Source organism: Mercenaria mercenaria, chromosome 8, assembly GCF_021730395.1.
Source record: "Mercenaria mercenaria strain notata chromosome 8, MADL_Memer_1, whole genome shotgun sequence".
Classification (NCBI taxonomy): domain Eukaryota; kingdom Metazoa; phylum Mollusca; class Bivalvia; order Venerida; family Veneridae; genus Mercenaria; species Mercenaria mercenaria.
This window is the reverse complement of record NC_069368.1, coordinates 11095937-11113342: the sequence shown is the minus strand read 5'-3', so window position 1 is coordinate 11113342 and position 17406 is coordinate 11095937. Positions and strand designations below refer to the sequence as shown.

Here is a 17406-nt window from a genome sequence, read left to right as displayed (position 1 = left end):
TCCTTAAAATTGCCCCTTTTCTCCCAAATATCCAAAATGAAAATTTGAATCTATTCTTCTGCAATGTTTACCATTCAGTGACAGTAATGGCAGACAGGAAGTTAGGTTAAAACATAAAGACCAAGCATATTTTAATTAAGTGGTTTCCTGAACTTCATCTTATATATTTTTTTCATTGAGGTTAGTTTCATTTTTCATCTTTTAGTCACACCCTCAGCCTGTTAGGAGGAAAAACAGACTATATGCACCCACATCCCTCACAAATGCATCTGATCTTTTCAAAGACTTTTGTACACCAGTTCGTGTTGTGAGAAGGGGAGACACATTCCTGTGCCCCCACTTAGTCACTGAAGAGTAACTTAAACATGCATAAAACTTGTATAGTAGTTAGAACAGTTTAACAGTTTTCCACAGGTGGCAGTATCATTGATTGGTCACCCCGTCCCCACCCTACAAGACCCCAGATACAACTCTGAAAAAAATCTCAAATATCAAAACAATACTTATGTCACAGGGCTAAATATGTTAGCAATTCCCGGTGTTGGTTTGTAACTCTCTTTATTATTCTGATATATATAAAGCCTAAAACATTAGTAGTCATGATAAAATAAAGATAAAATAATACAAAATTGCACAAAAAATAATTCACACGTTGTATAAAGAAATACAAAACACAGTATATCTAAATATTTCTTACCACAGCCTCTGGTGAATTAACTGAAGTAATCTAATTAATTCAAAATGATTTGAATTTGTAGTCTTAAGATTTTCAATCTTACTTCTAAGAGTAGAAACTAAGAAAGACTGTTCTCTGGGTCGAAGAAATTTGGCGGTGAAAAGTGCAAAGAGTTTAAAAAGAACATATTCCTTTCTCTCATTCTGTCTCTCATTTATACACATAAGACAGACAAGATGATTGGACATACCATATTTTCCCGAATAAACGCCCCCGGGGGGTGTTACATTTTCCAAAAATTTGAGGTAAAAAAAAAATAAAAAATGAAAATTTTTACAAAACTTAAAAACATCGTTCAAACCAACTGTAAAGTGTTTCTGTGTTGTTTAATTCCCCCAAAACGTAATTATTTGGCATCCAATTTAATGCAGTGTGTCTTAAAATTATGCATTTAAATACGGTACCTCATTTATTCCGTGACACGCTCATGACATTACACATTACGTCATCATACCCAAACAGCTGTGTACTCCGATAATATTTTTCTTAGTACATGCGGGTGGCAATACACAATGTCAGTGGTTTGACACGCTGCTTATGTGTCGGCTTTTAAATTAAAAGTTATTAAAACTGCCGAAGAAAAGGTTAACATTTTGCCACAAATTTGTTTAAAGTCGACAGGAAGCTTGTGCGCGGGTGGTGCAAAACGCAGGTGGTGCAAAAACAAATCAAAAATGGATTTACGGTTTAATTTTCTATTTGATGATTGGATACGTACCGTACTTAGTATAAACGTTTTGGATTTACGGTACATGAACTGTTTAAAAGTGTGTTTAATTTTTAATACATTGGATACTTACTGTAAATTACTTATTATGTGAACTTATAAAAATGAGGTAGGTGATTTTTTTTTAGTTCTTGTTGACTTTTTTCCCTCCAAAACGGGTGGGGGGCGTTAATTAGAGGGGGGGCCTTAATTCGGGAAAATACGGTATTTGACAAGTGTTCACAAAGACTGCACAGACAAACACATGGATGAATTGCCTCGAGAACTTCAGTTAATATCTGTGATATAACGTACATTCCCAATTCAATATCACAGCAGACAATACAAGCAAAATAAAACCTGGCGGACACTATCGGAAATTTGGCGCATGCACGAGGGTTAAGTATTAGTTTCCCGCTCTGGAAAAGACTTAATGCACTTCAGTCTTCGAATTTGGCCACTAGTCTGAAGCCCGAGGCTAGTAAAAACCTAGATCGGACTAGTATTTGTCTCTTGGTGACTAGTCCGAGAGGCTAGTAAAAAAATCGAGAGAATACGTATAAAATTACCAAAAAAAATCCGTAGCATGAGTTTTCTACTAGCGCACCGTATTTGACGAGTGTAGATATTACGCGCACCGGCGGAAATAGACTGGTTAAGCGTTCCTTGCACTGAATTATCCATAGCGAAAAGCAAAAGGAAAACCAGTCTGTTTAACCTAGCGTGACCTTTACGAAAATAGAAAAGTAAAGTAAACAAATGTTTCAACTAAAATATACACATCTATCTAACTATATATAAAAGGGGTCAGATAAAAAAAAAAAATTACAAAATTAATGTATGTTTAATCAAATATCATGGGTAAGTAATAACATATCATGAATAAAAATCTTACCATCAGATGAGTCAGAGTGTGACATGAGAGAGGATTATCTCAACTCGATGCTTGAAATGTTCTCTTGTGAATAAAATGTATAATGAACCAAAATAAAAAGAAAAGAACCTTGTTTTGCAGTTATGTTCATATATTTGCATATGTATGATAAAAATGCAATAAGCAATATCAAACAATATCACACAGAGTTTAAAAATGACACCAAACAAATAAAAAATACACCTTTAATAATTTACTGTTAAGACTACCAAAATTCCTTTCGGGCTAGTAAATTCTGCTATGTTGGTAGTCCGGCTGGCTAGTACTTTGAAAAGTTTTTCGTGAAGACTGAATGCACGGCGCACATTTCAATTAAGTATAAAACAGTCTATAAAAATAACGATCCGTGACACTCATTAGAAGGTATAAAGTCTGCTATATGTCCATTTGCCAAACAATGTGGAGCATAGGATATCGTCGTTTTCAGCAACTAAGACGCATTCTGATGGCATATCGCTACACCTATCATTCACTTAAATAAAAAGGTCTGCAATTCCACAGTTTACCTAATTCAAATTCCACAAATGACTACATTCTAGCAAAATGTTTCTCTTTTACGGTATTTTGAGTTGTTGGAAGCCATCTTGAAACTGAAATGCTCGTCCAGTCAGATCACTTGTTATAACGCAGGTACTGCCAACTCCAAGATGGCTTCGACAACTCGAAATACCGTGAAAGAGAAATATTTTGCTGGATTATAAATGTAGCAGGATAAGCGTTAACAGTTTCTTGCTTTCATTGTAGGAGTACTCGGAAGAAAGTAATTCAGAACCAGATGTTGACCTAGAGAACCAGTATTATAACTCAAAGGCTTTGAAAGATGATGATCCAAAGGCAGCTCTTGATAATTTTCAAAAGGTACTTGTTTATGTCTGATTTTTTACTCATCCTGGCGTCGGCGTCACAGTGACACCTTGGTTAAAGTTTTGCATGCATGTACATATAGCTATCATTTAAAGGCATATAGTTTTAAAACTTATTTTTTCTTTTTCTAGGTCAATAATCAACCTCACAGAATCAAGTCCCATTACTCAGATGTATTTTGGGCAAATTATGCCCCCTTTTAGACTAAAAAAAAATCCTGGTTATATTTTTGTATGCAAGTTTCTATCTCAAAACTAATGCAAATATTGAATTGAAACTTGTCATGTTTCTTTGGGTTTATAAAACTAGGTCATAGCATTAAGTCTAAAACATTGTAACTCTGATATGTAGTATTATTTTAGGGCAATATGCCTGCCCCTAGTCACAACAATGTGAATAGTTGAGCATTGGCTGTCTTACGGACAGCTGTTGTTTTTCCCTGCAAGTGATTAATAACTGTTTCACAGTTTATGTACTGTACATGTAGTTTTGACTGTGTACAAGTTCTGATGAAAATTCATAATGATTTTTCAAAAATTCATACTTGGTAAGTTGGTATTTTTTTTCTGTCTATTAACTTTTCTTTAAATTTTAACCCTTATCATGCTGGACACAATTGATTCTGCCTTTGCGACCAGTGTAGATCATGATCAGCCTGCACATCCATGTATTCTGATCATGGTCTGCACTGTTCGTCATTCAGTCAGTATCTTTTTAGCTCGACTATTCATAGAATAGTAGAGCTATTGGACTCGCCCATGCATCGGCGTCCGCATCCCGATTTGGTTAAGTTTTTGTATGTAAGCTGGTATCTCAGCCACCACTTGTGGGAATGGATTGAAACTTCACACACTTATTAACTGTGATAAACTGACCTACATTGCACAGGTTCCATAACTTTATTATGCTTTTTAACAAAATTATGCCCCTTTTTCGACTTAGAATTTTTTGGTTAAAGTTTTGTATGTAAACTGGTATCTTAGTATTCACTAATTGGAATGGATTGAAACTTCACACACTTGTTCACTGTCATGAGCTGATAAGCACTATGCAGGTTCCATAACCCTGTTCTGCTTTTTTACTAAATTATGTCCCTTTTTCGACTTTCGTATTCTTTCAGTCGACAAGGCTGTTCAATAGTCGAGCGTTGCTGTCCTCTGACAGCTCTTGTTTTAGTATGCACCCCTTTTTAACAGTTAATAGTACTGTCCAAACTGAAAAACGGACTATTTAGCAGGGTAAGGGTTATATAATCCGCTTATTGGTTAAATGGCTTGTGGGTCAATAGTCAAGACTACATACATGTTTTTTAATGATACTAATGTGAAAGTTTTCACCGATTTATGATCAATTGCACTTTCTTTCTTTTTTCTCCTCCAGAAATGACACAGTCAATTAGGAAATATTCCAAGAAAAGCAACCATTATGCTATTTCATTCAGCTACCCAAATAGCTAGAGGAATGTAAATGACAAAGAGAAAAAAGTAAAACTTTATTATCTCCATTTTTATTGTAGGTACTGGAGCTGGAAGGCAAGGATAAAGGAGAATGGGGATTTAAAGCTCTCAAACAGATGATCAAAATTAACTTTAAACTGGTTTGTACTTTAGTTTCCTTCAAATGAGTTTTGTTCATGTTCAGCTGCTACTCTTTGTCTCTTTCTCTCTCTCTCTGTCTCTGTAAATGCAATAACAGGTAACAGTTTTATATGCATTACATGTACATGTATGTCTACCAATATCTGTCTGTCATACTATGTATAGTCTCATAAAGAAAACTGAAGAATTCATGAGATTATGACTTTGATCCTTGGTACCATGGCAGTATGTTTCATAGAAAGAAACCTTCGACTGTACTGGTCTGAAATATCCTAAACTTGTAATGTGCTTATTAACTTGATTATGTAGCTGTTTTAAGCTTGAATAATGGAATATAGGCATAGCATGGAGAGGTATCCTACTCGCAGCTGCGTCCACACCTTTCTTATACCTTTGATGCAGTTCCGTATTATCTCTGTTATTACTTGATGGATTTTCTTTAGCTCTAAAACTTGATCCACATGATATGACACAAGGGCCATAAGTTACACATATCTTATTAATCTCTCCAGTGATAACTAGTCTTCACAGATATACAATGTACCCTATTTCACATCAAGAATAGAAATAGTCAAGTGTGACAGTTCTTGTTTAGTATGCACATGATCTAGGAAATAAATCAATGCATTAGTGAATGCAAAAATTAAACATATCAACAATAGTTAAAGCATAATTTTGTGTGGTAGAAATTAGACATTGTTTATCAATAGCTATTGGCTACTCCTGGTCAATATGGCGGTCAGTTTGTGTTTTTAGCTGATCAAATAAAATCATGTTTAAACTAATTAATAGTGAAATCAATCGGATTAAGGACATACTACGAGGTACAAGATTACTTTGTGTGACAAGTAGTAACGTATAACTTATTAAAACTCAGATTATATGTCAACTAGTATTATCAAATTGAAACCTGCCATACTTTGTACCGATATTTAGTATGCATTGGAAAAAGCTTCAGTAAGCATTAGTTTGCTTTCAGCTTAATCCTATTCATTTTTGTTGTGTACAATATTTCTTTCATGTAGCTGTATATAGACAAATAAAGTATGTTTAAACTAATAGCTATTGATTACAGGGCAACTATGATGAGATGATGAAGAGATACAAGTTGTTACTGACATATATAAAGTCGGCAGTTACCAGGAATTACTCCGAGAAGTCTATCAACTCCATTCTAGATTACATTTCCACATCAAAACAGGTCAGCTATATCACATACATATGAACATGTAAAGTCAACAGTCTGTCATTTTCAGATTTTCACTCTTTTTCAAAATATGAAATGTAATTTATTCATAGTTTATAGTATAGTCTACATATATTGTTGGGGCCTCCTAGCCGAGTGGTTAAGGTTGCTGATTTTGAATCACTTGCCAGTTACCTAAGTGGGTTCAAGCTTCGCCCGGGGCATTGAGGAAGTCATCCATCTGGCTTATGGAAGGTCCGTGGTTCTACCCGGTGCCCGCCAGTGATGAAATAATGCACAGCGGGGCACCATGAATTGAAACAATAGATAGTTTACTTTTTTCGTTAATATATGAAGGGAAACTTAGTCAATATTGAAGTTTTATGAAGTCATTTTGCAATTTTTAAATAGTCTTGAAACAACTGCAAGACAATAGAGTGAAAGGTTTAGCTAGCAAAGTCTTTATGAAAGTGTTTATTTGATATGCAGATGGAATTGCTACAGAATTTCTATGAGACGACTTTAGATGCACTGAAAGAAGCAAAGAATGAAAGACTGTGGTTTAAAACAAACACAAAATTAGGCAAGCTTTACTTTGATAGAGGAGACTTCAATAAACTGCAGAGAATCCTGAAACAGCTGCATATCTCATGTCAGGTAACTGTTCTGTTGAGTCTCATGCAAGTGACGACTAGGGTCAGTTAGCAGCAGTTCACCTTGCTGCAGATGGCCCTTTAAGCATCATTTTAAAGGCATGTGTTTTTCTCTATGAAAACTACAAATTTTCTGTAACTGACATGATAGCTTTCTCTGAAAGATTCTGACCGATGCTTTTTATCACTTCCCTCTTAAGACTACTAGGGCTACAGCCTTGATATCAAGAAACCATCCAGCTTGTTTGCACATTCTTATTTATACCCCACCAGACAGGGTTTGACAAGGACATTGTATGAACCAGTTTGGCCCATTCATCAAAAATTGCTTTCTCTGGAACAGGACCAGATATTTCTTTGAAACTTAAAACAGGCTGTTAATATCAGGAGACAATTTCACATACAAAGTCCCATAATTCTGACTTACCTATATTTTGATAAAATTGTTCTCCTTTTAGCACTTTGAAAAATACTGTATACCTTTAATCCCAAATTGTTTTCGTTTAGTATCACTGGACAAGAACAAATGTTATTTTGAAACTTTTAAACAGGTTTTAAAGATAGGAGACACGTTCATTTACTAGGTGACATAACTCTAGACGGTTTGATGATGAAGATTTAGTGCACAGATATATTTGAATAAAAAAATTAAGTTTGAAGAAGAAATACATAAAATTTAAATTAAAAATGTTTTGGAGTGTATCTCTTACACAGTTACGGTACTAGGATTTTTATTTTATAAGACTGATGATGGTGAAGATGACTTGAAGAAAGGAACACAGTTGTTAGAAATATATGCATTAGAAATACAGATGTATACAGAGCAGAAAAATAACAAAAAGTTAAAGGTGAGTTCAGTCATTATGTCTCCCCCCCCCCCCCCCCTTTTGGGGGAGACATATTGTTTTTGCCCTGTCTGTCTGTCCCTACGTCACACTTCATTTCCGAGCAGTAACGAGAACCATTTGTCCTAGAACCTTCGAACTTCATAGGTTCGTAGGGCTTATGGAGGAGACGACCCGTACAGTTTTTGGGGTCACTCCGTCAAAGGTCAAGGTCACAGGGGCCTGAACATGGAAAACCATTTCCGATCAATAACTCAAGAACGACTTGACCCAGAATGTTGAAACTCCATAGGATGATTGGTCATGCAAAGAAGATGACCCCTATTGATTTTGGGGGTCACTCCGCCGAAGGTCAAGGTCACAGGGGCCTGAACATGGAAAACCATTTCCGATCAGTAACTTGAGAACGACTTGACCCAGAATGTTGAAACTTCATAGGATGATTGGTCATGCAGAGTAGATGACCCCTATCGATTTTGGGGTCACTCTGTTAAAGGTCAAGGTCACAGGAGCCTGAACATCGAAAACCGTTTTCGATCAATAACTTGAGAACCTCTCGACCCAGAATGTTGAAACTTCATAGGATGATTGTTCCTGCAAAGTAAATGACCCCTATTTAATTTTGGGGTCACTCTATGAAAGGTCAAGGTCACAGGGGCCTAAACATTGATAACCATTTACGATCAATAACTTGAGAACCTCTTGACCCAGAATGTTGAAACTTCATAGGATGATTGAACATGCAGAGTAGATGACCCCTATCGATTTTGGGGTCACTCTGTTAAAGGTCAAGGTCACAGGAGCCTGAACATGGAAATCAATTTCCAATCAATAACTTGAGAACCACTTGACCCAGAATGTTGAAACTTCATAGGATGATTGAACATGCGAAGTAGATGACCCCTATTGATTTTTGGGTCAGTCTGTTAAAGGTCAAGGTCACATGGGCCTGGTCATGTAAAATCATTTCCGGAAAATAACTTGAGAACCACTTGACCTAGAATGTTGAAATTTAATAGGATGATTGGACATGCAGAGTAGATGACCCCTATTTATTTTGGGGTCACTTGATCAAAGGTCAAGGTCACAGGAGCCTGAACAGTGACTTGAGAACCACTAGGCCAAGAGTGTTGAAACTTAGCGGGATGACTGGACATGCCAAGTAGATGATCCCTATTGCAGCCATCCATCAGTGTCTCTTTGACTTTCGCTCCTGACCCCTATTGACTTCTTGCCTATAGGACTTTGCATTGGGGGAGACATGCGCTTTTTTACAAAAGCAATTTCTAGTTACACTCTTGTTAGAAATGTTCTATATTTTGGGAGAAAGTCTGTATTTTTTTGCTTCAGATGTTTGTTTAGTTGAGAAAATTTCCAAATTTGTATGTTAGTGTAGGGGCCTCCGTGGCCGAGTGGTTAAGGTGGCTGACTTCAAATCACTTGCGTTACACTGATGTGGACTGGAGTCTCACTTGAGGCATAGAATTCCTTGTGAAGAAGCCATCCAGCTGGCTTATGAAAGTCAGAGTTTCTACCCAGGTGCCCACTTGTGATGAAATAATGCCCTTAGGGGCTTCTGGGGGCTTCCTCCATGAAAAGCTGGAAAGTCACCATATGATCTATAACTATGTCAATGGGACGTTAAACCCAACAAAGCAAAAACTATATGTTGGTGTGAAGTACCTTGGGTCATGAGCACAAATCTCTGCTGTGCAATCATCCATAATTTCATTACATGTGAGAAAGGCATTTTTTATGGGCAGTACTGTCTTAAGGTGCTTGCTGACTCAGTCAGACAATTTAAAAAATACAATTATGTTATGAATTATGCACAGCCGTAAAGTCACCAGAAATTTTGTCTCAAAATGTTACTTACCGGTATATGTTTAATGTATATTTTGTTTTGTTGCATTATTATTACAGGCATTATATGAACAGTCATTGCATATCAAATCAGCCATTCCACATCCGTTGATTATGGGTGTTATACGAGAGTGTGGGGGCAAAATGCACCTCCGTGAGGGAGAGTATGAAAGGGCGCATACAGACTTCTTTGAAGCATTTAAAAATTATGATGAGTCTGGAAGCCCAAGGTAAAGTATAATTTAAGAGCAAATTCTATTCTGATTACACTTTTGCCACAGGAAAACTGTAAGAATAATGTAACATAAACAATTGGAAAATGGAAGCAGTGGTCCATGACACATTGACTTTATCTGTCAGGCAGTCAAGAGTTGTAATTATTGTATACAAGTTGTGTGTGAGTTTTCCCATATATTATGACTTGTTATTTATATATACTCTATATAATTCATTAGATACATTTCGTAATTTTAATACCAAATTAGGGTTTCACTCACCAGTATTTCTGAAAAGGAAAATAACTATATTTCACAGGAATGAAATAAGCTGAATCATTGTCAAACTTTCTTCGCGGTTTACATTCTAGACATATATGTTCTTGTGCTTTACCAGTGAAGATACATATACCCATTGCTGAAGGTAGTGTTACTGTATATTTTTCAGGAGAACTACATGCTTAAAGTACCTTGTATTAGCCAACATGTTGATGAAATCTGGTATCAACCCGTTTGATTCCCAGGAGACAAAGCCTTACAAAAATGATCCAGAGATCCTGGCAATGACAAATCTTGTTAGGTAAACTACTTTCAATGGTTTGTTTATTTAATGCTGCTTGATATGTATTTTTCATCATCTTCTCTGAATTCATGTAAGGTCTGCTATTCCAATTTTCCTGTTCCAGTTGGGGTATATTATTAAGTATTTTACATTTGTTTCTTAATTTGACAGAATTATTGCTGTATCTGTTCTTTAGTACAATAACTAAAAGGAGTCTAACCATAATCTTATGTTTGGTTTCTATAAGGAATTTAATCCAACCGCTTAGCTCAATAGGGAGAGGGCAGATTTACGGATCACGCGGTCGTGAGTTATATCCCTGGGTGGGTCATATGTTCTCCGTGATGATTTGATAAAAGACATTGTGTCTGAAATCATTCGTCCTCCACCTCTGATTCATGTGGGGAAGTTGGCAATAACTTGCGTAGAACAGGTTTGTACTGGTACAGAATACAGGAACACTGGTTAGGTTAACTGCCGCCGTTACATAACTCAAATACTGTTGAAAAAGAGCGTTTAACCTAAAAACAAACAAAGAAAAACTATTATGAATTAACAAATTTCACTTCATATGTTATACAGTTGTCGGCTACTCACTCAGAAATTAGATTTTACTAGTTGAAAATCAATGCATTTTGATACTGTGAAATTATTTCATTTTGTTGGCATAAAATTCCGTGGTTTGGACTACAAAAACTATTTTGTGGGGATTTATATTCATGGATTTCAACTTTTGAAGATAAAGATTTGTTTGTTTGTTTTGGGTTTAACACAGTTCTTCAACAGTATTTCAGTTATGTAATGGCGGGCACTTAACCTAACCAGTTTTCCTGGATTCTGTACCAGTACAAACCTGTTCTGTGCAAGTAACTGCCAACTTCACCACATGAATCAGAGATGGAGGACAAATGATTTTAGACACAAATATCGCAGGGTCATGAGTTTGATCCTTGGATGAGGCATATGTTCTCCATGGTGATTTGATAAAAGACATTGTGTCTGAAATCTTCATCTTCCACTTCTAATTCATGTGGGGAAGTTGGAAGTTACTTGCGGAGAACAGGTTTGTACTGATACAGAATCCAGGAACACTGGTTAGGTTAACTGCCCACTGTTACATAACTGAAATACTGTTGAAAAACAGCGTTAAACCCAAAACAAACGAAAGCAACAGGTTAAAAATGTTGTACGTCTGCAATGCAGTGTGCCCATATGTGCTGAAAGATTGTTTTCAGAAACTGATGAGATGCCATTACAAATTTTTTCAAGAAAACTGAGTTGTGGAAACTCTCCACTGAAACACGAAAAACATACATCTTAATAAATTAAATCAAATGATTGAAAGTTCTGTAATAAAAATTGTGTAAAACTTACTTTGATTTTGACTGTACAAGTTTAATGACTGTTTACTTCAATTTCAGTGCTTACCAAAATAACGATATTAATGAATTTGAGAAAATCTTACGGACAAACAGACGGAACATTATGGAGGATCCATTTATCCGTGAACATATTGAAGATTTACTACGTAACATTCGTACACAAGTGCTCATTAAACTGATAAAGCCATATACAAGAATACATATTCCATTTATCTCAAAGGTGAGTAATTTTAGACATGGTGTTTTGGTGACATTGTACCGCCTCGGTAGCCTAGTGGTAGAACGTCCGCATTGAGTGCGGGAGTTCATGGGTTCAATCCCTGGCCGTGTCATACCAAAGACGTGAAAAATAGAACTAGTAGCTTCCTCGCTTGGCGCTCTGCATTTAGAAAATAGTACTAGGACTGGTCAGGCCGGTGTCAGTATAATGTGACTAGGTGGGGTATCATGTCCTGTCTACGGCGTGATATTCCAGTGAGGCAGCACTATAAAGTTGGGCATTGTGCTCACTGCTACAAGTAGACACCGTCGTTCATATGACTGAAAAAAAGTTGAGAAAGACGTTAAACCCGAACACACACACACAGTTGCTGACATTAACCTGTCTGATTATACATGTCTTTCTACTACATTGCATTTAACATTCCAAATACTCTGGACATAAAAAGAATTGAACAGAAGGTAAAGCAGTGTTCAGAACTATTTTTAATGAATACAGACTGCTCAAGGTAGTTCTGCTCATTCAGATTAAAATATTTTCTACATTGTAGAAATTGATTAAACCACGATTTTTCAGAACTTCAGAATGTACTTAGAAAATTTGGCAGAAAAAAAGATAGTGTTGAATGCTTTTTTGCTAGATTTGACTTGAAAAATTTGGACTCGCACAAGTTTTCATAATGGGCATCTATGGGAAAATCGCAATTTTGATAACATTTCTGCAATTTTTTCTATAATGCAGATTTCAATGCAACTTCTCAAAGTTGTAAATAAAATGGTCTGTGGTATGGTGAAATAAAAGGTATAGACCCTTGCGCTTGTTTTCGAGATCTTTGCCCATGATTAAAGAGATCCGCACAATATTCACTGATTTTAAGACATTATTGGGAATTATTTAACATGTCGAATGTTTCTATATCGTATTGTATCTTTAGAAAGGCAGTTACGTTTGGTTGAAATATATTTACTCACAAGTTACCATTAATTCATAAAACAATTTTTATTTTCGTATACCAAGTCCAGGCTTTATTCTACATTTCCCAGATAAATGACGTTACACCATTACTCTGGGCTTATCAGATGTGCAGAACAACATTTAGAGTAAAGTCTTCGACTTGGAACCGGATTGGAACAATGTTTGGTGTCATCCATTAACACATACTTTAGAATTTGATTTTAGAACAATTCTTTAATCCCAGGCGGGATTTATAAATAGTTTTTGTTTGACAAACATAAAACCTAATGATTGCCTATAGTACAAACCAAGATTTCTGCATTGTTGCTAACATAAATGCCTTTTCTGATTTTACAGGAGTTGAATATAGACCCTTCAGAAGTTGAGAATCTCTTAGTTTCTTGTATTCTAGACAGGTGAGTTTGTCCAAAGATTATGCAGTATTTTTAACCCCCTGTCATTCATAATGGAAGTTGGGGGGTGTGGGGTGCATGTAGTGATACCCCTGTTGGTGTCATTTCTTAGTGCATATTGGCATAGAGCTTTGTCAGATTTCAAAAGAATTTGGTATAAATTATCACCATAAAAGTATGATGTGTTGCATGCAAGACCTGGATTCCTACACATAGGTCAATCAGGCAGTACATTAGCTCTGATGACTTTAAAGTAAGTTTGTCAAGGTCTAAGTGACTACTAATACAAAGACAATTTCCACTCTTTATGGGAATACTTTTACCTACCATCCTAAAACTTAGTAGACATGATGGTCATGGTAAGTGGATGGCACTACTTATTTTAAGGTCAGTGGGTAAAATGTCACAGTGACTGTTTTTACATGAATTTTTCCCCCACAATTTTGAAAACCCCTTTAACTATGATCCTCAAACTTGGCAGGCACATTGCTCATGGGCAGTGGATGATCTTTATTGATTCCGAGGGCATAGGGTCAAAGTTTAAGGTCACACTGACTGTTAGTACAAAAAACCATTCCTGTCAATAGTTTGAGTGTAATTTGACCTGTTACTTAAATTTTAAATTATTTCGAGTTAGTCCATGCAAATGCTAAATGTAGCTTAGGCATATACCTCTATGTACAAAAGATTGATGTTTTATAGGTGAACTATGTGAGCTTTCATAGAGAATGTGAAAACAAGGATATCAAGTTAACTACCTTTATGAAATATTTCATAGTAAATAAAACTCTATGAAAAAGGTTAAAATGGTTGTATCAGTTCAGTCATTAAATGTCAAAATTTAACCTTTTTTTTCAGCACAATAAATGGAAGAATAGACCAGGTAAATCAAGTGTTAGAGTTGGATCGTGAATCGGCAGGCTGTGCAAGATACAATGCCCTTGATAAATGGACAATACAGCTGCAATCTTTACATCAAGCCATCATCAATAAAATAGCATAGAATATCATTAGTATAGACAGTTTGAAAGAGAGTTTTATTGATGATGTGTGATATTTTTGTAACAAAATCCAAATTTGTGTGAGCCAAATAAATCGGATCAAGCTTCTTTCATAGTCGGGAATTACACAGTTCCTGAGTAAATGAAAGGCTTTTGGGAAAGACTACAAAATAAATTCTGGTGGAGTCCAAATCAAGTGAATATGAGAACACCCTGATACCAGTTCAGGTCAGGACTTGAGGTGCTGCATAAATTGTTCCAATTTTCAAAACTCGTCAATATGTAGGCAAAAGACTCTTTCTTCATTTCAGTTTGATAATAAGAAGTTCAAAGTTAGGAATTAGCCTTTTAGACTACTTTTTTTCCAGAAGGTTTTATTTAAAGTTGCTAAATGCATTTTTGTCAGACACTGATGAAAATAAAATCACTGCTAATAATATATACACTCGTTTCCACAGGACTATACTCAGTTGTATTAAAATGCATGTATATATCCGAGTTAAAATATTGTCTAATCATACCAATAGATACATGATATGCTGCTAGTGTTTTGTTGAGTTAAGTTGTGATTTGCACTTAATGAATAGTTTGCCATTCAATAGTCAAAACTATTACGCAAGGGTTGATGGCTAATAGTTTTTAGCAAACCCTTGTTGAATTACTGCAGGGTTAAATAGTTGGTACTATTAGCTGAACATTTATATGGGCCGTTCCATGTGTCTGAGAAAATCTGTATAAGTGACAAAAAATCAAATTTGAGATAACACAATATCCATGAAGAACATTCTTTTTCCTTTCAAATGTGAAAATTTGAAGTATTTATCTTCACTATTTCAAGAGTTACAATGATTTTAAGTAAGTCACCAAAGGCATTAATTATATATTTTTGGTTTCATCACAGGCCTTTTATGTACATACCTCTATATTTTCATGATGCATGGGTGCTTTGGACTTTCCGTTGCCGTGACAGCACATGTAAAATTTATTTCTAAAATATGGTAGAATTTGATTTCCCTTAGATAATTTTGTTACAATAAACTTTTTTCTCGTTTCTGCATGAACATATGAAAAACCAGATTTTCAAGGACTTTCCTAAATGCAATAATTATCTAATGTCACTAATACAGGTTTTCTCATGGAATGGCACATATATAATAGTCATGTAATAAAAGATCTTGTGGTGTTGTATTTTGAATTTGTTACATGCATTAAGGACATACTGCAAACAATGTTCAGTGAGATTTTGTTAAAAGATACCAAGATGTTGATAAACTTTAGTTTCTTATACACTTCATTATGTCTATGTCTTCAGAAGTAAAAAACAAACGAATGTGTGCTATAAATATTTATTACACGAACATGTCACATGTCCTGGTATATTGTTGTATATGTTTTATAAATAATAAAAAAATAATTATTAGACATGCTGTTGTGGGATACTTTGTATTTTGTATTTGTAATTGGTACAGTTACAACAACAGCAACTGTATCTAATATTTACATGGTAGAGAATATACTGAAATGGGAAAATGCATAGAGAATATGCTGAAATGGGGAAAATGCATAGAGAATATGCTGAAATGGGGAAATGCATAGAGAATATACTGAAATGGGGAAAATGCATAGAGAATATGCTGAAATGGGGGGAAAATGCATAGAGAATATACTGAAATGGGGAAAATGCATAGAGAATATGCTGAAATGGGGAAAATGCATAGAGAATATGCTGAAATGGGGAAAATGTATAGAGAATATGCAGAAATGGGGAAAATACTTACAGAATGTGCTGTATATAAATTATGTGAACAATTTTGTGCCCTGTTACCTTATAATTACTGATGGTGACAATGATTGCATTCCAAACAAAAATATAAGTATTTATTTTGTAAAACATGGGGAAAATGCATAGAGAATATGCTGAAATGGGGAAAATCTGTTTGAATATCTCTATGCAAAGTGATATCACTAGGAGAAAGATATCACCGAGAAAAAGTGTTCCTTTCAACAAAATGTTAGAAGCTAGGTGTTACATAATACTAATAACCTAACTTCTTTAAGACTGCAGTAGACAAGTAATTCACTAACAGACGATGTTATGATTTACCTCAGCAGATGGCATATTCTCTAGATGTCAATATTTTTAAAACAATGCAACAAGTCATTATCTTGGAATAATCAGATGTAAATACACAGTATTCAGGTATTAATAAACTGCCTCCTTGTGAAACATTACAAATATAGGTTGAAACTGCTGACTTTACACAATACTATCAGGTTCTCTGATCAGGTACATTTTTTGCTTTCATTTCTAGTCGTTTTAAAAGTTAACAGTAAAGTAATTAAGTAAATCTTTAAATAATTTTTTTTAAAAGAGTAAAATTTAAATACTAGATAAAATACTTGTTGAATTATTACTGTTTAGATACAAAATGTAACAAATTACATGTATTTACATGTAGCATTACAATCAATCGTAACATACACATTATGAAAAAAATAGCACATTTAAAATCTGGACAGTGTACCGCGCACACAGTCTTTGCTACAATTACCCTTAAAAATTGTAATAAACTTCGGTAAGAACTGACTGCAAATGCTAAAACAAAATTGTAAATGATGGGTATTCTATCTCATGAAAATTCTCCAGTCTTGTAAAAATATTGCCTTTGACTATAAAAGCATTCACACACATTGAAGATGTCTGACATGGTTGCGCCTTCCTGCATAGCTCAATAGGTAGAGCGCAGATCATTAATCCTCCACCACAGATTCATGTGAAGAAGTTGGCAGTTACTTGCAGAGAACTGGTTTGTACTGGTACAGAATCCAGGAAAACTAAGCTAACTGCCTGTCGTTAAAACAGAACTGACATGGTTGCTTCACTCTGCTGTTTATCTCCAGTTACAGCTGTCATTTTACAGTATCCGTACCCGGTATTTACAACCTATTTATGATAAAATGAGGAACTACATATTTTGGATAGACATTTAGCTTATTTCACACGGGTACTAACTATATTGCAATCACCTGTGAAATTGAAGAAACCTGCTCCATGCTCTCTTCAGAGACTGTATATTAGCTGTTCTCTTTGGTCCGATTTTAGCACTGATAGAAAATAATTTGCATGAAGAAGTTTGTTTCATTTTGTAATACTGTCCTACCCGCCATGGGGCACTGCCTGTAGGAACCAGCTGGTTCCCTCCTTCAGGATCATACTTTACTTTACATGTATCATACACAATCCCACCAGGATTAGTAGCAGAAAGGTATAGTC

The 17406-nt window shown here is 35.3% G+C and overlaps 2 protein-coding genes across 2 annotated transcripts in view; one reads left to right on the top strand and one right to left on the bottom strand.

The window, feature by feature from the left end:
• Positions 1-15554, top strand: part of LOC123523058 (COP9 signalosome complex subunit 2) — a 22692-nt gene extending 7138 nt beyond the window's left edge. The window contains exons 2-11 of the mRNA XM_045300659.2: positions 3121-3234; positions 4757-4837; positions 5914-6039; positions 6514-6681; positions 7421-7525; positions 9446-9615; positions 10049-10180; positions 11584-11764; positions 13076-13134; positions 13990-15554. Coding sequence (XP_045156594.1) covers positions 3121-3234; positions 4757-4837; positions 5914-6039; positions 6514-6681; positions 7421-7525; positions 9446-9615; positions 10049-10180; positions 11584-11764; positions 13076-13134; positions 13990-14134 — 1281 coding nt within the window. The 3' untranslated portion in view covers positions 14135-15554. The remainder of the gene's footprint in view (positions 1-3120; positions 3235-4756; positions 4838-5913; positions 6040-6513; positions 6682-7420; positions 7526-9445; positions 9616-10048; positions 10181-11583; positions 11765-13075; positions 13135-13989) is intronic.
• LOC123523059 (uncharacterized) overlaps positions 15229-17406 on the bottom strand; it is a 34098-nt gene continuing 31920 nt past the window's right edge. Inside the window, exon 18 of the mRNA XM_053550331.1 lies at positions 15229-17406. Coding sequence (XP_053406306.1) covers positions 17156-17406 — 251 coding nt within the window. The 3' untranslated portion in view covers positions 15229-17155.